At 44.0% G+C, this 24,273-nt stretch overlaps 1 protein-coding gene across 4 annotated transcripts in view; it reads left to right on the top strand.

Moving 5' to 3' along the window:
• The window catches only part of PPP4R4 (protein phosphatase 4 regulatory subunit 4), a 211,696-nt gene that overhangs the window by 112,626 nt on the left and 74,797 nt on the right, over positions 1-24,273 (top strand). For 3 of the 4 annotated variants that reach the window (XM_088464385.1, XM_088464389.1, XM_088464386.1), the window contains 3 exons: positions 1,001-1,103; positions 14,534-14,681; positions 20,410-20,483. In XM_088464385.1, the coding sequence (XP_088320511.1) occupies positions 1,001-1,103; positions 14,534-14,681; positions 20,410-20,483 (325 nt within the window). The remainder of the gene's footprint in view (positions 1-1,000; positions 1,104-14,533; positions 14,682-20,409; positions 20,484-24,273) is intronic. The other variant, XM_088464388.1, reaches the window with a different exon arrangement.

Genomic DNA, 24,273 nt, shown 5'->3' with positions numbered 1-24,273 from the left:
CCTCTCCCCTGCCCCTAGCAGTGCTGTTAACCCTCTCCCCTGCCCCTAGCAGTGCTGTTAATCCTCTCCCCTGCCCCTGGCAGTGCTATTAATCCTCTCCCCTGCCCCTGACAGTGCTGTTAATCCTCTCCCCTGCCCCTGGCAGTGCTGTTAATCCTCTCCCCTGCCCCTAGCAGTGCTGTTAATCCTCTCCCCTGCCCCTAGCAGTGCTGTTAACCCTCTCCCCTGCCCCTAGCAGTGCTGTTAATCCTCTCTCCTGCCCCTAGCAGTGCTGTTAACCCTCTCCCTTGCCTCTAGCAGTGCTCGGACATTGCAGGAACCAGTGTTTCTGGTAAGTGTAGATAAACAGCATTTTGTTATTGGATATATCTCAGATAGAGCCTGATTCAGAGGTGGATGGTAATACAGCTGCTGCTGTATCTTTGCATGCAGCGGTACTGTGAATGTATGCTAATGCCGCAGCCGCTGAAATCTCTGCAGAGACGCTCACCGGCTGCGCCTCTAATGCACTGCTCGCGTACATAGACGCACCATCATATGCACCTTCAGTCGGACCATCGATCTTCCATGCAACCCCACGGTTGCTCAGAATGTCCACCGGAACTTAGCATCCGGGGCCAGTGCAACTGCCACCACAGGTGCAGTAGCCGTCTCCGACGCGCCCACGGAAGCCTCACAACACGCCTGCGTTTGACTAGCCCCCCCATTACCTCCCACAAACGCACACTGACTGTCAATCACTCTTGTGTCCAATTCGCACTGTTACCGCTGTCAGTAACCAACTTCCGACACATGTGCAGCGCGATTCAAATATATGCGCAACTGCACATGTCCTCAACTGCACAAACATCGGCAATGCAGTCATCCCGAATCAGGCCCTTTCCACCCTAGACTAAATGTATGATATTTGTTTGGTGGGTTTCCCTTATCACATAGGTGCAGTCTTTAAAAATCATACGAAGAGCTTTATTTTCACCTCCAAAATGTTTTGATCTTCCAGCTCCGGCCAAGACATCCAGGGAACCAGTGTTGTGGCCAATCTGCCCGTGCTCATACGGCAGAATCCTACGGATACACTGCGGAGGGTGGTGCCAAAAGTCAGGGTAAGTTTCCTGTGATGCAGCGTTGTCTTGTTCCTGCACAGTAACCGGGTCGCTGGGTGGGTAAAGGGTCTTTATCAATGGCCCAAGAAGCATTTCAGCTACACAAAGTTTAGGAAGATACATGGGCAATGTAAAATAGCAAAGCAGAATCATTGCCTGCTTTCACCACATGCCATGCACATTATAATAGTGGTGGTTTCAGAAACGGGATAGCCGTCTCCTGGCATCGTTGGTGGCACATATCAACCAACACAACCCAATAACAGGTTCAGAGTCCAGCAAATAAGATACAACTAGGGGTATATTTACTAAAGAGAGAGTTTTTACAAGTGGAGATGTTGTCCATAGCAACCAATCAGATTCTACTTAACATTTAACTAGTACCTTCTAGAAGATCATAGCTAGAATATGATTGGTTGCTATGGGCAACATCTCCACTTCTAAAAACTCTCACTTTAGTAAATTTACCCCCTAGCCTCAATTTATTTTTTCAGATTGTAGTTTAATAAACAACATCAAATAAAATTCTGTGACTATTCAGCTGTAACTCTAATAATACAGGTTTTCTTATGACTATGGGGAGGGACTAGGGACCTCATTCAGAGTCGGTTGCGAGCGCCGATGCGCTCATAACCGACTCGATGGTTTGGCCTGCGCACACGCAGCGGCCGCTCTGCGCGTGCGCAAGCCCCGGAACGACAGAGAAACTGTCGCCCTGGAGCTCATTACCAAAGGGGCAGCTGTCGATGTAGATCGACAGCTGCCCCCGTCTGGTAGGCGGGCCGGGGGGGGGGGGGGGTGATTTCCAAAACGGAGGCATTCCTTTACGAACGCCTACCGTTTTGTGGGCGGCCGCACTGCCATCATCGGTGATGTCAGTGGGGAGCTTCCTGCTCCATCAGAGCAGAAAGCTCCCTGGGGCTTACGAGTGCCCAGACCCAACCTTAGGGTCTGGTCGTAAGCCCTGATCAACCTGGTCGGTCGTTAAGCTGTGGGTGGTAAAGCACAGCTTAACGATCGACAAGGAGGTGGCCGTTCAGGATGCAAGCGGCCGTCCTGATTCAGTGCGACCGCTTGCAACTAACGACCGCCTCTGAATGAGGTCCTAGGACTCATGCTACATCTGACAAACTACAGCAAAAGAGTACAGTAAGTCACACGTACAACTCAGCAGTCTCTCTCATACAGGATTGCATTTTCCACTTATTGCAGTATAACAAGAAACAATCACTGGAGGTTGCACGGCCATACTGGCTGACAGACTACTCTTGCTGCTGTGCCGGGCAAGTCTTGCTGGGTCTGCCTTTGAGTGACCCAGCCTGCCAGCTTATATATTTCCAGTAGATCTGGAAGCCCTTAAAATTTTAGATAGATAGAAAATAAGATCACGCTAATCAGACGTGCTATATCTTAGTACATTGCTGCTGGAGAAAGGGCGCGAGGCACCCCAAATGCCTCAGATCGATTATGGTAAATAGGAAAGATATTCCCTAGCGCATCCGTACACGGTAATATAATAAATAGTATTTATATAGTCAATTCATAAATGAGAACACGTGGTCAGTATATTTTAAAAGGCTAGATTTTATTATATAAGGAGGTCCATAAAATTCTATAATACGTGAATGCAAATATGTTCTGGGTATTGTATATATGTAAAAATAAAATAAAATAAAATTCCTCAATTTCATATATATTATATATTATAAAACACGGTATACGTTGCATACATAACATACAATTATAATATACATATAACATAAAGCAATCCATGGCTACTATCATTTGATAGGTAGAATGAACAAAAAGGCATACACTACTAGTGGCAGATTACTCCATATTTATGTTCTTTGTTATGAAGCCCGATGAAATTTGGGGTTTCCAGCTTCCAAAGTAGCCTGAGGTGGTTGTCCTCAGATGTACGTACAATATAACAAATTCATAATTGCAATATTTTGCCAGTTTAAAGTGCCGTATGTGCCAGTTTAAAGTGCCGTATGTGCCAGTTTAAAGTGCGGTATGTGCCAGTTGTCTCAGATCTTATCAAAAGGGGTTGGGTATCCCATAAAATCCCAAATTGCAAAAAAGAAAAAGATTCAAATAAATACATTATTGAAATAAAGCATTTTTCCAATCACTATATCCTGCTATATCCAATTCCAATCCTGAGACAGTGATAGCAAAATTTGGATTGCAGCGGTATTTGTTGTGTCATTATCCTTGTTAAATAGGTTTCCACCAAAAAAAGCCACAAAAAGAAAACGGCGACCTCTTCTCCAGTGGGGCTGTCACCAGCAGTAGCACTGCAATAACCTGTGATACTCCTTTTCCACCGCCGCAGAAACCCGGGTTATTGCCGTGTCAGCACGGGTCGCGGCTCATTGGAAAAGGCTCCTAGGGAATAATCCCGGGCTTTTCTTCCCGTGTCTCAAGCAGGGTTTTTACTCGTCTAAGCTTTGGGTTAGGCTCAGTGTAAACGGGTAACTCAGGTCATCCCATTTACGGTGATTGGGTGAAATCGGAAGGTGTCTGTGAGCTGTCGTCAGGGAGGTAGAAATTATAGCCTCCCCGTATGGTCCAAATCATTCTGGTGTTTACTCCATCTCCTCTGCAGTTAGACCCGGGATTTTGGTGGAAAAGAGGTTTGCTGGATGGGTAGTTTTCTCCCAATATAGGACTTTTCTTAATAACTGTGTTTACTTATAGACTTTTATTTTCCAGGTTTTCATATCTGTTATATTCGAATTTATTTATTGTTGCAAAATGTGCTTCTTTGTTTAAGTATAAACCTGCAAGTAAGATCGTCTTACAATGAACAGAACAGGTTATCAACATAACATATACTGGAGGCTTGATAAACAAGATTCTACAATAGAGAACACTGTCATATCTTATGAAACAGCACCACCTGCTGTCCCTCCAGTGTTGCTTCTTAAGCTATACTCAGCCTATAGCTGTTGCCATACTCCAATGACCCTCTCTACACTAAACCCGCTCTCCTCAGTAGCATGTGATGTTCTTCCCAAAGCAGAATCTTCGCACCGATTAACCTTGTCCATTTGCAGCCTAATGGTGCGTACATACGGTTCTTTTTTTTGTGCCTTCCAACCCTCAAACGACCAGTGATGCGCGGGCACGTATGGACGATAATGATATCGACCATCGGCCGTGCATGCCACCGACCTGGGCCATATTGTCCAGGTTACATGGGGACCCGCTATATCGATCATCCAGCACACCGGGAAGGTGCAGGAGATCAGTCAGCGATAACGATATCGTACCGTGTCTATGCACCATATGACTTTTCTCCCTGCTGGCAGTTAAGTGAATATCCAGGTTTTGTTTGCATGCATGGACTTTATTACTTCTTCTTCCTATGTTGATCTGGTGGCTTCCCTTTCTGAAAGCTGGGATATGTGGGTTCATGTGTACTAGTCGCACTTGTTTTGTATGCGAGTTGTACAGGTGGTTTCCCTTATTAAACGCCTTTTTATCGTTCTCTGTTCTCTTGACTGTGTGCTCATCCATGGTGCCTGACCTTACATGTACTCAATTGTTTTATTCAGAAGATGTTGTCTGGTCTGTTTAGTGTTGGATCTTCCCTCTGTCCCTACGTCTAATAAAGCCATTGCATCGTCCTTTAGTGTCACCTTGCTTCCTCCTGCTTCTAGGATTCTGTGTCCTTTGGAACTCTCATGGGGCCCAGGGGTCTGATTTAGAAGCACATACAGCAGCATCGATTAGCTGTCGCCCACCTGTGAATGCAGATACAAGCTCCTTCCCTTGTGTACATGCGAGCGTCCAGCGGTGCAGGGACTGAGATGCCCACTTTTAGCGCCTGTTCATTCTGTGATACAGATTGGCGTGTCCTTAGATGCCACCATCGATCGCACCATAAAAACTTGCACCAGCCCCATGGCGGCTACAGTTTTTCCATCTGTGAACGCAGTCACTTGCACTGAGACTCCCTCAACACTCCCATCACTGAAGAGACAATTTTTGTGTTTATTACTAGCCGTCTCTCGGTCATCTCCCAGGAGTGATCATCACTTTTACACAACTTTCCGGATATTGTCTGTCTAGATCACAAAGCGTTTGTACGCGTACTGTTATAGCAATCATAGAATACATACGCTCAGATCAGCTGAAAACAGCATAACCATTTATTTATCCGGAATGACATACATGTATGGGTATCCTTTCCTCTTAACCACTTGCCTGGCGTGGTCACATCAGATGCGATCACACCAGACTGGGCTTTCCCTGACATGGTCGTATCTGATGTGACCAGTCAGAAATGCCCACTAGACAGCTGCGGGAAGCTAATTTTCCAGCAACCGCGTGGTCCCTCTGCACCCGTGGCTGCCCCTCCAGTGTGTCCCGATCACTGCTGGCCACAGTGATTGGACACCCGGGGGCTCTGCCCTTGTGGCGCAGCTGCAGGCAGTCTTGACTTCAATAGAAGCACTAGCTGCGGCTTCTGCTGTTTCCCGATCACTGTGGCCAGCAGTAATCGGGCTCTCTGCTGCTGTTCCCTCCCGGCATCCTGCGGTGCTTAATTTCCTCCCCGCGCAGCTGCCTGCTGCTGTGTCCCTGGTCCACCCCCTCCTCCTAGTGGGCACTGCTGCTGTGTCACCGGCCAACCAGCTGCTGCTTTGTCCCCAGCCCTCCCCCCACCCCCCGATACAGCTGCTTGTGTGACTAGTCTACTACAGCCGGCGGCACCCAGACCCCCTTCTTCCTGTTCAAGCTCCACCTCTGTCCCGATCACAATGATCGGGCAGTGTATTGTTTAATTCTATATATATATACATGCTACTGTTCAAAAGTTTGGGGTCACTTAGCAATGTCCTTATTTTTTTAAAGAAAAGCACTGTGTTTTTTTTCAATGAAGATAACATTAAATGAATCAGAAATACACTCTATACATTGTTAATGTAGTAAATGACTATACTAGCTGCAAATGTCTGTTTTTTACAGGAATATCTACATAGCTGTACAGAGGCCCATTTCCAGCAACCATCACTCCAGTGTTCTAATGGTACTTTGTGTTTGCTAAGCGCGTTAGAAGACTAATGGATGATTAGAAAACCCTTGTGCAATTATGTTAGCACAGCTGAAAACGGGTTTGTTTGTTAGAGAAGCTATAAAACTGGTCTTCCTTTGAGCTAGTTAAGTATCTGGAGCATCACATTTGTGGGTTCGATTATACTCTCCAAATGGCCAGAAAAAAGAGACTTTCATGTGAAACTCGACAGTCTGTTCTTGTTATTAGAAATGAAGGCTATTCCATGCGAGAAGTTGCCAAGAAACTGAACATTTCCTACAACGGTGTGTACTACTCCCTTCAGAGAACAGCACAAACAGGCTCTATCCAGAGTAGAAAGAGAAGTGGGAGGCCCCGGTGCACAACTGTGCAAGAAGACAAGTACATTAGAGTCTCTAGTTTGAGATCTAGACACCTCACAAGTTCTTAACTGGCAGCTTCATTATGTGGTACCTGCAAAACGCCAACGTCAACGTCTACAGTGAAGAGGCGACTCCGGGATTCTGGCATTCTAGGCAGAGTGGCAAAGAAAAAGCCATATCTGAGACTGGCCAATAAAAGGAAAAGATTAATATGGGCAAAAGAACACAGACATTGGGCAGAGGAAGATTGAAAAAAGTGTTATGGACAGACGAATTGAAGTTTGAGGTGTTTGGATCACAAAGAAGAACATTTGTGAGATGCAGAACAAGTGAAAAGATGCTGGAAGAGTGCCTGATGCCATCTGTCAAGCATGGTGGAGGTAATGTGATGGTCTGGGGCTGCTTTGGTGCTGGTAAAGTGGGAGATTTGTACAAGGTAAAAGGGATTTTGAATAAGGAAGGCTATCACTCCATTTTGCAATGCCATGCCATACCCTGTGGACAGCGCTTGATTGGAGCCAATTTCCTCCTCCAACAGGACAATGACTCAAAGTACACCTCCAAATTATGCAAGAACTATTTAGGGAAGAAGCAGGCAGCTGGTATTCTGTCTGTAATGGAGTGGCCAGCACAGTCACCAGATCTCAACCCCATTGAGCTGTTGTGGGAGCAGCTTGACCGTATGGTACGCAAGAAGTGCCCATCAAGCCAATCCAACTTGTGGGAGGTGCTTCAGGAAGCGTGAGGTGAAATTTCTTCAGATTACCTCAACAAATTAACAGCAGCTAGAATGCCAGAGGTCTGCAATGCTGTAATTGCTGCAAAAGGAGCATTCTTTGACGAAAGCAAAGTTTGAAGGGCAAAATTATTATTTCAAATAAAAATCATTATTTCTAACCTTGCCAATGTCTTGACTATATGTTCTATTCATTTTGCAACTCATTTGATAAATAAAAGTCCGTTTTCATGTAAAATACTAAATTGTCTTGGTGACCCCAAACTTTTGAACGGTAGTGTATATTGTGATATGATCGGGGTAGGAGGTCCCTCTCCTGGGGTAGATGGCCCCCTACAAACACACAGCAGCCAGTAAACAACACACCAGTCCAGGTTTTCGTGCAAGCTATCTGCAGCTAGTTTTTATTGTGCAGTATAAAAACAGAAATAATAAAAATAAATCCTAGCCCATCTGGGCACTAACTACACAATAACTTCCCTTTCTCAAACAGTGGTAGAGCCTACTGCCCTTACCACAAACATAGGCATATGCACAATACAATAAGTATATCAAAGTGTCTCTGAACAAGTCTGCCTGCTTTCTCTCCCCAGGTGTGAGACTCTGAGCCATGCCCTGACATATATGAGCCTCTCCCAAGTGCAATCACAAAATCATCCTGCTCTCAGGCTGAAAGGCCCAAACAACCTCAAATCAGGTGCGCTGAGAAACCAAATTGATATACTCTTGAAAAACCAAGCAGCTCTCAAAACAGGTTCTGCACCTGCTAAAGTGGACAATGTATGAGAATAAAGATGAGAGCGCTAGTTATATCAAGAGGGACCACACTGGATTAAGAAAAACATTTTTTAAATGAATAAAAATAGGTAAAAACCACAATCTATGTTGCACACAGTAAACAATAAGCGGTCATGCAGAATGTAACATTAAACCACTTGACAACCTTTTCCTTTACTGATCTGCAGTCTGCAGTTAATGCCACTATAGTCCTTGGTATGGAATGCAGCTTTTATAATAACCACAGTTGAATGAGAAGCCCACAATTGTGGGGTTTAAAAGTCACCTCTTTAGTGTATGCCAAATATCCACGTTTGTGAACAATCAGACTGACACCTGATAATACGCCGGGATCCGTTCCAGATAGGGACCGAGCGTTTAGCTAGTGTTGCTAGTTGCAAACAGGCAAAGGGAGCCGTGGCCACTGGCTAGGGGGAATCGGTATGTTACACCCCCGAAGCGTCGGGCCGACATGGAAGGAAATCCCGATCGTCCGAAAGGTAAGTAATTCCTAACCTAATCTACCCCCTAATCCTCCTTTAGGGTACCTAACCCTAACCTCCCCACTCTGTGCCTAACCCTAATCCCCCCTCTAAGTGCCTAAACCTAACCCCACCTTTCCCCGCCGTCTAAACCTCCAAAGTCCTCCAGGGGGGTGCCTAACCTTAACCCTCCCTCCCCCTAGCCTGAAACTAACCTCCGGGGGGTGCCTAACCCTAAGTCCCCCCCGGAACCCTAAACCTAACCCTCTCCCCCCCTTGGCTGGCCGCGCTCGGCGCCCCGGACTCTGTAGTGGAGATGCCGGCGATCGGCATAGCGACCGCCAGCATCATAAACGCATACCGGCTAGGGTGATCTTTTCCTCACTTGGTAAGCTCACTTGGTATGTTCTAGCCCTATGACTGAGGCCAGCTCCAGGGTTCTGAGCACCCTGTGCCGGCTCTTGAGAGAGCGCACTAACCTCGTGCAGGGCGAAGCCGTGCATGAACGAATTTGGGGGCGTGACCTAATTACCATAGGCCACGCCCCCTGCATGACGTTATTTGGAGGCATCCATGCGCGCGGCATCCATTCACTCTCTGGGGGTCCGGCACTGCCGCACAGCTGCTGCGGGGGTCCCCAGCCTCCCGATTTGACCACCTGGGGGCCACTTCGGCCCGCGGGTGGAACAGCGGGACAGTACTGTACCGCTGAATTCGGGATGCTGGGGAGGGGTGCCGCCCTCTACGGGTGGTGCCCCTGTGCGACCGCACTGGTCGAACACCCCTAGAGCCGGCCCTGCAATTACTACATGATGGGACAGTCATTGGAGTCTCTCACAGGTCTGTTTAATACAGCTCAAATAGAATGAACCCTTACACATCCAGCTTCGCTTCCTTTGATCCATTTTCCCCTGGCAGTACTCTCTGTGACGCATGTGCCGTAAGACTTTACGCATACGCAATTGCAAACACTCAACCATCTGAACATCAGCATTGCATGCAGACTGCGTACGACTGAAAATAAGGCCCACAGTAACCAACAAGTGTTCCTTTCACTGACTGGTTTTGTAGCTTTCCATGTCTTTCATGAATTGTTGGCCGCACATTCCAGGGCAGATGGTGGACATTAACCGTAATGGACTGTTTTTACAATGTTCGCACAAGTCTGTAATGGGATTCCCCGAATTGCAATATGTAGTTTTATTATTTTGGTGATTTATCAGTTCATACTACGCTATGCGTGTTACTATATTAACAAATTATTACTGGTGACCTTAAATAGCCATTTCTTAACACTGGGCAGTATTTAGGGGGATCATTTGGCATTCTGTTGTCATTGATTCCCATCGCAGAGTCCCGGAAGTGCTCTCCTTGGTCCTGATGCGGTGGTAAATGCAGTCGGGGACGTTGCTGAATCTTCGGTTGCTGCGGATCTAAGAACATATGCATATACTGCAGATGCCATCTTCTGTAATGAGATGCCCACCGCCGGCTTCTCAGATCTGCACAGCATCGGATGAATGTCGCGAACATTTCTTGGACCATCCGACATCTGAGCAGCCCTGCGGTTGCTCAGAATGTCCTTCACAACTAAGCTGCTGACGCCAGTGAATCTGCACGCCCCCAGAATGCTGGTGAAACACCTGTGTTTTGTACACACCTCCCCGTCACTGTCCCCAAACTCCCACAGTCTGTCAAATAAAGCTGAGTCTGAAGCCGCAATGTAGCTGGCATTGCAAGACCATTTCCACACATGCACAGACCACAAGACATCAGCTAGTTGCAACCGAATCAGGTCCTTTGTCTCTCTCTCTCTTTCCTTGTAAATAGTTAGATAGAGAGAGACAGTTGGAACAAGTTATGCTGGGACAAACTTTATGACTAAGCACCAAACTGCAGGTCACCCAAAAACAAGATTCTAGATATTTTATTGAAGCCATTAGTGGCCCTATAAGATCCATAGCCATATTCTTTATTGATTGACTCAGTGTCCCTATGTTGTTCCTGTGAGTTTATAGACAAGGCTTTGAAATGGTTGCCATGATAACAGCTAGATGATTTCAGACACATCTCTAGGACCATGAAACAATGGAGAGCAGATCAAACGTTAATACATTGTGAAATACAGGCAGACGTGACAGGCTCTGTAAACTTTGATATTTTGTGTTTCATGCTTGTCTCAGAACATGGGGAGAGATGTACAAAGCCTTGGAGAGAGATAAAGTGGACTGAGATAAAGTACCAAGCAATCAGCTCCTAACTGTCACTTTGCAGGCTGTATTTGAACAATGGCAGTTATGACCTGATTCGTAGGTACTTTATCTCTCTCCACTTTATCTCTTTCCAAGGCTCAGTACATCCATGGTCCCAGGCTACTGTATGTGTCTGCACAGATCATTGTGGCTTTATATATGTTTCATAGGAAGTCAGCTGAGCATGTTGTGCACTCACACAAATTGTCCTGATTTAAATACAGGTATGGAATCTATTCTCTGGTAAGCTTGATGCTTGAGGTTTCCTGGGTACAAGGCTCTTATGTAATAAGGAGAACCATGCCCGAAATTTATGAGAACACATTTGTGTTGTTTTGCAGCATTGCCCCTGGCAACCTCATCCTCAATACATTGCTAGCAGCTGATGATCAGCGGCTTTAACCAATGGATTTAAAACGGCAACAGTAATAAGTTAATAGATGCTAAACTAGGCTTGTTCAGCATTTACTACTGTTTGCCATTTTAAATCCATCGGTCAAAGACGCAGATCATCTGCGGCTTTGCTAAACTAAAAGCTAGTAAATCTACCCCTTAGCGGCTGATGCAGTGTTGAAAGCAAATCAGCCATAGATGCAGTAGCGTCTCTAGGGTTGGTGTTACCCAGTGCGCCACTGCGGACTCCTCGGTAAGTGAAAAAGGGCGTGGTCTTATGTCTGCGAAGCCATGCCCCCTGGTGCATGACATTTTAGGGGCAGGCCCGCATGTAACGGGAATATATTTTTTTACAACTGCAGATTTCCTGCCCATTATCCCATTGAGAGCTTGTTTGCACCTGTTCATTTTGTTTTTCAGATGTTACATGCATAACAAATCTTCTAGAAAACACACCAACAATACTCCTAAGCACACTACATCAGTGACTTACAGTCTCTTCAGTGCAAAAATCTGCACTGTCCCATGAAAACAGCATAGGTCAGTGGTTCCCAAACTTTTTGGAATCACGGAGCCCTAGAGTATCTGCATTGTTTTCACGGCACCCCTAAGTTTAAGTTTATTATTGAGAAATTCATTAAAAAAAATGTCGTAAAGTAGTAAATTAAGTAAATGGTTCTTAACTGTCAGCCTTTATGTTCAGTTATGTGGTGGTGGACAGGTTTGCGCTTCTGTTTGTCCACATATTTACATACATTGACCATAAATAATTTCATTTGGTGCTGGACAGCACAAAGTTTGGGAACCACTGGCATAGGTTATAATTTATTATACTTTTAGATAATTGTCCCTAGCCAATCCACTTGTGCACTGGAGATTTCAGCCCACATGTATCAGATGAGTCTAAGCTCTGGCATTGCCACCCTTCCCTATTCACTATGCCACTAATGTTGGTTTTTACTTTGCTGCAACAATGTTGCTGCTCTCTTAGTTGCTGTTATTGCATTGGAGAAAGAATAGAAAGAATGAAGAACAAGATAATAATTATAATAATAATAAGAAGATGATGATGAACTCTTTCAGAAACTTAGGGCCTGATTCAGCAAGGAACGCACGGATGCAGACGCTGTGAGAATATGCTAATCAGTACATACGCACGGAGACCGCAGCACTAGATGCAGACGCCCAGCCCCCTACTAAGCCGCCCATCTCCCTTTACTCACAGCTTTATCAGTACGCAAGATAGAGTAAACATCGGTAACATCGAGAACCATGGACCCTTTAGCATAACAGTAGTTGACCTGACATGCCGCAGGATTTTGGCCGCTTCCTGTGTACAGTTTACGACAGGGCCAGGTTGCATGTGCTGAGTGTCACCTGCGGTGACTGCTGTGCCTCTGTCCGTCCCGGCCTGCGCTGACGACTCCTCTCCATCCTGGCCTGTTTTGATCCCTGCTGTCTGTCCCAGTCTACGCTGTTCCTCCTGTATGTCCCGGCTGTCTGTCTCCTATTTCCGGCTGCATAGAGCTCTCCGGTAGTAGGGTCTGTGCGTGGCCAGGGATTGCGGAGCGGCTTCAGAGGGATAGTGGTGTGACCACGAAGGGAGGGGGGTTTTGTTGTACTTTCTGGCACCATTATTTTATGTGAAATGTGATCCGTTATTACTGGAGGGTGGGGGTGGAGCAGGGGAGCTGTGCAGAGCAGTGAGGGGGCCTCCATTTTACTGTATCCATTCAACTGTGACCATTTTGTGGACTAGTATAGTGTGTATAACAGTTATATAACACACACAGCTGTGCGCTCACTCACGCCTGTAATTTTTTGGGGGGGCGGTGGTCTGGCTCCTACACTTTCATCCTGGCTCCTAGATTTTAGAAAAATGTGTCAAGCCCTGGTTTACGGTATGGCTGCGTATGCCGCCGAACTACCTTAATTATGCACGCCCCTATAACGCCCCTATAATGCCCCTATAACGACTGCGTTCGTCTGACCACCCTCCGTCACCACCCACAAACGGCACTTTCTTAAGGGATTGCTTACACACTGCGTGTATTCTGCGTACCATAACCCAATTGCATTGGCTAATTCATACACGCGCAGTGCAAAAACATCAGCCAAGTGCATGCGTTCTCTCCTTTGCGTTCCTTGCTGAATCAGGCCCTAAGACCAGAAAGTACACACGTTTTACAGAATTTTATGGTTGCTCCACTTTTATACATCTCCGTAAGCTCAGTGTCTGTAATAAGTATTGATGCATATATTCAAGTACAGGCCACACAGTGTAAAGCTTGGTACACACTGTGCAATATCCGAGGTGATCAGATGATTTTCAGATGCTTGGGCCAATAATCTCACAGCGGTACGCAGCAAATTAATGTTACAGAAGCGGTCGGATCAGATTATTGGGTGTGAACTGCTGCACATCGTTACTCTAAAACGATGAGCTAAAATTGGGCACATTTTGTTGTGTGTATGAGGTTTTGAACAAGAGTTCATTTAGGGCTGATAGTCTCTGGGATAAGAACAATTAATCACTAGTGTATACACCCGAAATCGGATGTTTTCAAGATTGTTTCATCACTCAGAAAATCCGAAAGTTGGTTGGATTGTGCGGAAAATCGTTCAGGTGTGTAGCTGAGGTCAGATGTTCCCAAACGCTGTCCTCAAGGCACCCTGACAGTCCAGGTTTGAAGGATATCCATGCTTGACTACTGGTAACTTAATTAGTGCCTGTCAATTTGACTTAGCCACCTGTGCTCAACCATGGATATCTCTAAAACCTGAACTGTTGGGGAGCCTTGAGGACCGTATTTGGGAACCTCTGCTATATTGGTTTGATCAGACTGGAAAGCATTGGGGACAGTTGGGAGGGAATAATGTTTTTCTTTTATTGGTAAGAAAAATGATGATTTGTATAATAACTATAGGTGGGAACTTCTGCCCTGGAGATTATCACAGTGTATATACCTGGCAAGGAAGGCAAAGATTAACAGTGGGGGAATTAACATCACCAGTTGTGTGGCAGGGTTTATTATGAGAGATACTGAGTAATTCCCACACTAGGGGGTATATTTACTAAAGTGAGAGTTTTTATAAGCGGGAGATCTTGCCCATAGCAACCAAATCAGAGTCTAATTAACATTTATCTAGCACCTTCTAGAAGATAATAGCTAGAATCTGATTGGTTGCTATGGGCAACATCTCCACTTATAAAAACTCTCACTTTAGTAAATACACCCCTAGGTGTTGGTAATTATCCTGATGTTAATCTCTGCTCCTGTTCGGCATTGCCAAAATCTCTGTGCGAGAAGCCGCACCTATTACGATACGCTGTTAACGTAGTCTAACATTCTACCTGTTCTAATATTCCCCTGTTGACAGGAGGTTCTCCATGTTGCAGGAGTAGAGATGCAGCTGACAGCAGCGTACTCCTTCCTGACTATACTACAAGAGGAGTCTGTGCCCGTCCATTCCTACTGCCTGTCCTTCCTGCAAGTAATCCTGCAGAACCTGGAGCACCGAGACACAGGTGACCATTGTATTGTGAACATTGTCTGGCTTAAAAGGGAAAGTCCACCAGCAGGGAATCTATTGTACAGGCAGATTTGTGTACTCTGGTTGCCCCTGGACACGATGTTTGGGTTTGGGCAATTTAAACAATTGTGTCTATGTAGCAGATTGGCTGTCATCTCAGGGCAACAGAGAAATCTACTGTGCCCGGACAATTGTCTACAGGCGGACTTTTCCTGTGAGAGGCTGCTAACGCAAAACAATGCTATAGACAGAACAATGATCACACACTCACACACTATATAGTAATATAGTACACATATGCATATATTTGTATACTCATTTGTGTATGTGTGTGTATATGGACCCATAAACTTACAAGACGTCCTGTCAGTAAGCCTGTGCCTAAAATGCTTGTAAATAGTTAGCAATAAATTGATCGTAGCTACGCATGTAACAGCACATTCCGAAAGAAGATCCAATGCCATTTTAGTATTTACTAATGTTCCATTGACTGAAGATTTTCTATTGGTGCTGACCTGCGGCTATAGAAAATCATTTATCGCCACAATTTAGTCTTGGGGCAACAATACCGGACGGCAACGTTAAGATTCCTTTTACTGGTTTTCCGGCCTGTCCTGAGAGCAATATGTGCATGGTGGCCTGGGTTTGCCAGTTTTCACGTGTGCAGTGGCTTCCAGTTCCACTTTCCATAAAAAAGAAATGTAAATAAAATAAAAATAGTAAATAAAATAAATATGTATATATATATTTATATGAGTCTGTGGAATGGCACTCCTAAAGACTGTTGTAGCCACCGTGATGCACAGCAACAAAAAGGTATATAGAAAACAGGGTCAGCGGCACTCATCTGGATTTCACAATAAAGACGATAGAAACATGTTGATCTTCAACGTTTCGGAATTTAATCCGTCATCAGGGAGAATATGCTTCATGATGATGGATTAAATTCTGAAACGTTGAAGATCAACATGTTTCTATCGTCTTTATTGTGAAATCCGGATGAGTGCCGCTGACCCTGTTTTATATATATATATATATATATATATATATACACACTAAAAGAAATCTGCGGCACTCCAAGACTGATAGTCAAAAACAACGTGTATTGAAGATATGTGTAACATACACCAACGTTTCAAAGCCTCCAGGCTTCTTAGTCAAGGTTAATCCACATAACATAAATGAAATAATACATTTTCTTACCTTAAATAGGCAAATGCTGACGCTAAACTGCTGCAGACCGGGGAGGAGGGACGCACCACGTGTCTCCGGACGTCCCCAGATGACGTCATCACGGCGCTGCCGGGTTGTCAAGGCAACCAGCATAATGCCGGAAATAGTCTCCCCGGTCTGCAAAAGCAGAGCCAGGATACAAGATAGTATTGCAAATACATATAATGTATAAACGCTAATTGTACAGAGACAGAATAAGGGATAATGTTGCAAATTACATCTAAAGAATGAAGGCTACTTATTAGCACCACACCACATCCTGCAATGGATCGATAAGATAGATTGCAATCAGATTACAGGAAACGTGTGAGATTTACACGGTTCCGAAGATACACAAAAACTTAATCTCACCGCCCGGCAGACCGATCATATCAGCAAGAGGTTCCTTATATCAACCCATTTCCAAATTTCTTGATTCTATTCTTCAACCCATTGTGACACAACAACCTACGTATATTAAAGACACGACCAGTTTTCTGAATCTTTTAAAAACCATCAGTTCGGTGCCAAACAATACTCTCATCTGCACCATGGACATCAGCAGTCTTTATACGTCTATACCACATATGGGAGGCTTGGAAGCCATGCGCAACTTTCTATCACAACAACCCATTAGCCTCAACATGGAGCTATTCATGAAATTATTAGAATTAACTTTAACCAGAAATTACTTTATGTATAACGGTACCTTTTACCAGCAACTATCTGGTTGCGCAATGGGCAGTAATGTCGCCCCGTCTTATGCTAACGTGTACATGTTTCAGGAAGAAAAGAAATTGTTCTTTTCAAATCCATCTATGTTACAACATGTGTTACTATTCTCACGTTACATCGATGATCTCTTTGTCCTTTGGACAGGAGGTGAGGAGCTATTTGTAGATCTCATGTCTGAAATCAATGCTGCTGAGTCACCTATCAAGTTTACATTTCAGTGTAGTTCATCGTCGTTGAATTATCTTGATGTACAAGTTTCAATCATCGGGGGCAAAATCTGCACGGGGGTATACTGTAAACCCACAGATAAAAATACTTTACTTCTGGCCAGTAGCAATCATCCCAAACCTCTTACATACGGCTTACCCAAATCATAAATGATGCGGGTAGCACGTATTACGAGTGACTCGAATCAAACCATCATAGAAATCAATAAAATTATTGACAAATTCCTCGTAAGAGGATACAATTTATTGCAACTAAACAAAGCCAAAGATGAGGTTCTGAAAATGTCACGTGATAGGCTATTAAGCCCTGTTGTTAAAGACAAGAAAAACATCATTCCATGGAAAATGCAGTTTCAAACCAGCAGTCCAGTGGTACAGAGAGCGACCAAAGCCCTGTGGCCAATTATTAAAACAGACAAGGATCTCCCTAGTCTGAAGAATAAAGTACCGATGGCATGCTACACCAGGGGCCGTAGCATTCGAGACTTTGTTGTGCATACTGATATAACGGAACGCACGTCAACACCGCATCTCCAAACAACATCATTTCTACACAGACCTCCGGGATGCTACAAGTGTCTTCATTGTACCACCTGTTCCCACATGGTTACTGGCGATTCTTTTAAACATCCGCATAAAGACAAACGATATAATATCAAATATGTCTTGAATTGCTTATCATCTTTTATCGTGTACATTATCATGTGCCCATGTGGATTATATTACGTAGGGCAAACTACACGCACAGTAAGAGAGCGGATGGCTGTCCATCGCTCTTCAATAAAATCAGCTTTATTAAAGAAATCTTCGGATCAACCAGTGGCACGACACTTCCTAGCATTTGGTCACTCACTAGCCTCATTAAAACACATGGTTATTGACCATGTCCCGGCTTCTGTGCGCGGCGGCGACCGAGCAGGAAGACTCTTGTCGCTAGAGACCAGATGGATCTATCAATTGGACTCCATTGCTCCTCTAGGATTAAATGAAAAAATTAATTGGAATTCGTTAAAACTGTGATGCCTGTTTAGTAGTTCCATTATCCCCATTGTAGTATAGACATGCATTAATTCATTTCATCATTACCCTTTTGGTATGCTGGTGTAGACCTGCTTTTATTACGATCACTTATGAATTGGTGAATAGTGTGTTTCATTTATTTGGTTTGCGTAATCTCACACGTTTCCTGTAATCTGATTGCAATCTATCTTATCGATCCATTGCAGGATGTGGTGTGGTGCTAATAAGTAGCCTTCATTCTTTAGATGTAATTTGCAACATTATCCCTTATTCTGTCTCTGTACAATTAGCGTTTATACATTATATGTATTTGCAATACTATCTTGTATCCTGGCTCTGCTTTTGCAGACCGGGGAGACTATTTCCGGCATTATGCTGGTTGCCTTGACAACCCGGCAGCGCCGTGATGACGTCATCTGGGGACGTCCGGAGACACGTGGTGCGTCCCTCCTCCCCGGTCTGCAGCAGTTTAGCGTCAGCGTTTGCCTATTTAAGGTAAGAAAATGTATTATTTCATTTATGTTATGTGGATTAACTTTGACAAAGAAGCCTGGAGGCTTTGAAACGTTGGTGTATGTTACACATATCTTCAATACACGTTGTTTTTGACTACCAGCCTTGGAGTGCCGCAGATTTCTTTTAGTGTGTGTTTGTTTAACACTGAAGGCAACCAAGCAGTTGTTGTGCGGAAGGAAGTGCCGGTCCATATTGTCCATGTATATATATATATATAAATAAATGAATTACTTAAATAAATAAATATTTTTTTGTGTGGCCTGACACTGCCAGGGTCAAATTGACAATGGGGCAATTGGTAGTACAGCCCCATGCCTCCCCATAAAAAAAGGCCCATTATCATGATAGCATGATGATGATCAGCCACCGGCCATAAATCATAAGTATTCAAATTATATTTCTATTTTCCGCACAAAATTATGCAAGTTTTTTACGTTTACATATTTAGGCCCCAAAAATTAAGTATCCAACTCGCTGTGAGTAGCAGGATGCTTTGGGCATTGCTGTAATCACCAGCGATTGTGACCCCGCCCCAGTGTAACGTCACATGGCTTGCACCGGGCCCCGGATAATGTTCTATATATCAAAATGACCCTCAGCAGAAAAAATGTTCCCCACCGCTGCCTTAGGGAGACAGAGAGGGCTGATAGTGTATGGGGTGTACACGCCCACATGGCACTGGCCACACCCACATAGCACTGGTCACACCTCCTCTGCTTCTCACTATAGGCCCATGACCATTTTATGTCCAAGGCCCATATGGCCTTTAATCCAGCCCTGGGCTCTGCTATTGCCACCCTGAGATGGTGATAACAATGCCCCGCTAAAAGTTTCTCCGGCTGTAGCTGGTTTTCACATGAGAAAGGGCTTTTGTCCCTTTAATAAATGGACAATTAGTGACATAATCCTTATTGTTCAAATGCAAAGGTTAAACTGATTGGCTTGTATGCGTAGGGGCCTAGATACTTCCCATTTTTGCGCATTTTTAATTAAAATACGTACTTCCCTGTGTTACTGTAAAGTTCCCAGGAATGGTCACGTGAGTTACTTTAGAAACTACTCTGCATTCTAGCAGAGAAATAATTGTTCCCAGTGGGAGCTAGATCGCTAAATGGATCCATTGAACAAGAGCCATTTCTGAATTTCTCCGGATAATTTGAGTTTTTGTTTTATCATTGTGGCTTTTAAATAGGCCCAAATTGCAGCCTGATTATAAGAGCTGGATATATCCGGTTCAGTGAATGTGTATCTGAAGTTACTTCTCAAAGTCTGAATGTTGTTTAGACTATTGCTGTTCTATATTTATTTATATTTAATATCTGGATAATGGTTAATAACTTATGAATAATAATACTGTCTAAGTGATCTTCATAAGATCCCCTAGCTAGCGGAACAGGTCTCTTGTGCAACTTAGGGTATATTTTTATTAACTTTTGATTACAAGCCGCCACAAAATGCACGCAGTGCCAAACACGATAAACACAGAACACGTGCAGTATGTAAGGAAATCATGTCACATGTTAATAGTGTATGTTTTGTTAGTTTCCTTGCTAAATCATAGCCCCCAAAAATGGATTCTATACAAGTAACAGATGACTTAACGTTCATTACAGGAAAGGGATTCTAAAATCATCTTGTAGTTGCTTTACATGAATAAAATGCTGGTACTCTCATGACATTTATTCGGTAATATCAAACCAATGAGAAGGCAGATTAGTACTTGTAGTTAGATTTTACAAAGCTGATATTATATACACATTGTGACATGTTACATCCCCACAGTGTTGCACTAATTTAAGAAATCGTCAAAGATCTCCCAGAAATGTATTGTACATACAAGTGGCTTCATTGATAGTAATTGCGCAGTGCTACCTACTAACGGAGATCTGGGTAACGTCCCTCCGGACTGCGATATAACGCAGCGTGTTATGTGCCAGGTGACAGATTACCAAATGCTCCTCAGCCAGGACGCACCATGGTGGTTAATTGTTATTTTGCATGTTTTTATGGCAGGTGTTAGCAATGCGTGGCTGGACACCCTCCTCGCGGTTATAGATGTCTTACCAAAGGAGACCATCAGACATGAGGTAACGGCGGAGGTCTTTCTCCATTCCTCCATACCGTCTCTTCACGTGTTGTATATTATTGTATATTCCCCCTTCCCATCAGAACTCTGGCAGAAAAACAGCGATGTATAAACTAATATTACTTTAAGGGGGTTTTTAAAGGGAGTTTCGAAAATTCAGGATACATATTACAGACTCTTGGAGACTACAATAAAAAAACCCCCTTAGTGTTATGTTAATACTTTTCCTGTAGCGTTATAGTTTATGTATTTATAGAACATTGTTTATAATTGTCAGATGTTCAGTTTTATGTTGTCTTTTGTAAATGTTCATTTCTTTCTCTTCAGTGGCATTGTTATCAACAACCGCATTTTTAATGCGGATTTGATGTGATAATTACGCCCCAACTCTCAGCGCCTGATTCAGAGTTGCACGCAGTTTCAGCCGCTGGTGCGTATGTTTGTGGAGTCGCAGCAGCGATAATATGCAAATGCTAGTAACAGCCTTCCCTTCGTGTACTAGCGTGCACCAGAATGTGCAAGCACAGAAACACCCACTTACAGCGTCTCTGGACGCTGTAACACCGCTGGTGATCCTTGACAGTCCAACATCGGTGCACTATCGACACTTGCACCAGTTCTATGGCAGGTCCAGCTTCTCCGTCTGAACATGGCCTCTGTGGCTGCAGCTCTGCGCAGCCTCTTTTACTGACCCTACCGTGACACTCCCATAACGCCCACACGATGGATATTTTTTAGTTCACTTCAGGTAGCCTCCGAAAAATGCCCGTAGTTTCTACTGGCCATTTCTGATACCAACGATCCCCTAAGCAAAAACGCGTCTGTGGGCACACTCAGGGTACCGCATTAGTCGTCGGAGTTTGCAGAATATTTGGCGCAGATGCCGCTCTGCAAATGTGCAGTTTGTTCTGAGACATGCGCAGTAGCCATGAATCGCTCAGCTATGTGAATATGGGCATTGCGTGCAGTTAGCGAGCACCCCTGAATCAGGACCGCAATGTCAAAATGAATACTTCTTCATGCATTTATCATCGTTGGGGCAGCAGGACAGAGCTTCCGAAAAAGCCCTTCCCTGGAGAAGAGCTAGATGCCATCGCTAATGCTTTGCTTCTGGGTTCGCACCCGATGAGCGCACTGCGCATTTGTTAACATCAGCCTCTGCATGCATCAGTGGGGGACGACGGAGATGGATCAAAGGGATCTCTTTCTGAAAAAAAATGAGGTAGAGTAGCCCAGGGGCTAGTATGGGCTAACACCAATCACACTGCAGAGGCCAGTAAATCTGACGCAGACCCTGGCCTCGGAACGCCTACATAACGGTGCAGACACACCCCCATTTCTAAAAGGTGAATGGTTTCTATGATACTATACTGTGATTAGACCTACCCTTACTCACCCATATACTTTAGGCAGAGACGGTGCAAGGTTTCTCGGCACCCTAGGCAAAGATTTGGCCTACCGCCCCCAATACCCACTTTCCAGCGCCTTGCACACTTAACATTTGTAAAATAAAAACCACTGTCGGGACTTTTGTTCCTAATTGCAAAGCTCCAACTCCTTTTCCCTTCCATCCTATCTGCAAACTGTCGGGTGCGTTTCGGGCTAATTCGGTGCTGTTAGCAGTAAAGCTGGGTACACATTACACGATCAGCAAATGATTTGATGGTCGTCCACATTTCACTTGAACTCCCTTACAAACAATATAGCGCATACACTGTGCAATCTTCCAAATGATCGAACGATATATCTTTAGACATCTTTTTAGATGTTATATATATATATATATCACAAACCCTCAATGCGCTAATATTAATACAGATTATTGTACAAAATTGAATAACAATAAAAAGCAAATTCAGCCGCTCCGCTTGTACGATCCTTGCCAGAAAATGGATCTAGAAATTTGAATATAAACACAAGACAAGAAGGCGCTAATAGTGTAATATGTATGAAACAATTTGGGTTCAAAATAAACAATGTGTGTACATTTAATAGGAATAATTACGCTTATCACAATTCCAACCGATGATGTGATGAATCAGGACACGACCTTCATAAGATTACAAATTTCAGAATATAGCCCAGCACAAAAGCAAAAACAAAAAAGACTCCTAGGGTAGTATATCACAACTTTATGATTTAAAATAAGGATTAAGAACACGTACAAAAAAGTTATTTGGCATATACTATATCAAGCAAGGACAATTCACCCAAACCAGGGATCCGGAAAGTTCGGACTGAGTGGTACCAGATTCAGGGAACCTCCGACCGTAGTGTTTCCTCAAGGGGTGTAGACTTGAAAGATGATGAGCAGAAACCCCCAATGCGTTTAGTTTAGAACAAACTTCCCTGAGGAAACTCCCTGAATCTGGTACTGTTTTACACATAGCCACACATATACACTTACATACGTACTGTTGTACACATAGACACACTTATACACATACATATATAGTCACACACATATACACTTACATACGTACTGTTGTACACATAGACACACTTATACACATACATATATAGTCACACACATATACACTTACATACGTACTGTTTTACACATAGCCACTTATACACATACATATATAGTCAGACACATATACACTTACATACGTACTGTTGTACACATAGCCACTTATACAAATACATATATAGTCACACACATATACACTTACATACGTACTGTTGTACACATAGCCACTTATACACATACATATATAGTCACACACATATACACTTACATACGTACTGTTGTACACATAGCCACTTATACACATACATATATAGTCACACACATATACACTTACATACGTACTGTTGTACACATAGCCACTTATACACATACATATATAGTCACACACATATACACTTACATACGTACTGTTGTACACATAGCCACTTATACACATACATATATAGTCACACATATACATACTGTCACACACACATGCAGTCACACACTTATACATGTACATACTGTCACACACATATACACATACATATACACATACATACAGTATATATAGACACACATGTACACAAACACATAGTCACACACACACATGCATACTGTCATCACATAGTCTCACACATACACACATACCGTCAACACATACATACAGTCACGCACTTGTCACAAATATACATACAGACAGTAGTGTCCTCCCTCCCACATACCTTACACTCTGCAGCTGCTGCTCCTCCTCTCAGTTCTCCCATCCATGCTGCTCCTGGCCCTGACGTCAGACAGTGCCGTGTAGCCCCGCCCCCTACTCGGGCTCCGCCTCCACCATTCCTATCCTCAATTTATGTCAGATCGCAGCTCTTTACTAAACACTGTAGCTGCAATCAAAGGTTGGGGGGGCGCATCTTCTCCAATCGAATGCCAGTGCTGCTACACAGCACACGTCAGCACTGACAGCCCTTGCGGCCGCGGAAGATACAAGCCACTCAGTGACCAGTGAGTTCATGTGTGCGGTGACGCCACGGTCGGTCACTATGGGGTCGGGTTGGATAGCGAGCCCCAACCTCAGCCAGTGACATGTAATTTTTTTTTTTTTTTTAGCACACTCAGTGGCGCCCTCCAGGGGCTGGCGCCCTAAGCAGCTGCCTAATGGTGCGCGCCTGTATATGGGGACTGCTAATGTGTAGATTCAGAGGTCAGAGTAATTATCACAGCTATTATATAATTTGGTAACACCTTAGAACTATTAATAATGGAAATGATTCAATAATGGAGGATATTCCTTTAGGTTCAAATAACATTTATTATAAATTTAAAAGTGGCATTA

The sequence above is a fragment of the Taudactylus pleione genome, unplaced genomic scaffold (genome assembly GCF_031769625.1).
Source record: "Taudactylus pleione unplaced genomic scaffold, aTauple2 ptg001661l, whole genome shotgun sequence".
Classification (NCBI taxonomy): Eukaryota; Metazoa; Chordata; class Amphibia; order Anura; family Myobatrachidae; genus Taudactylus; species Taudactylus pleione.
The sequence above is the reverse complement of the archived record's forward strand: the minus strand, read 5'-3'. Positions and strand labels throughout refer to the sequence as shown.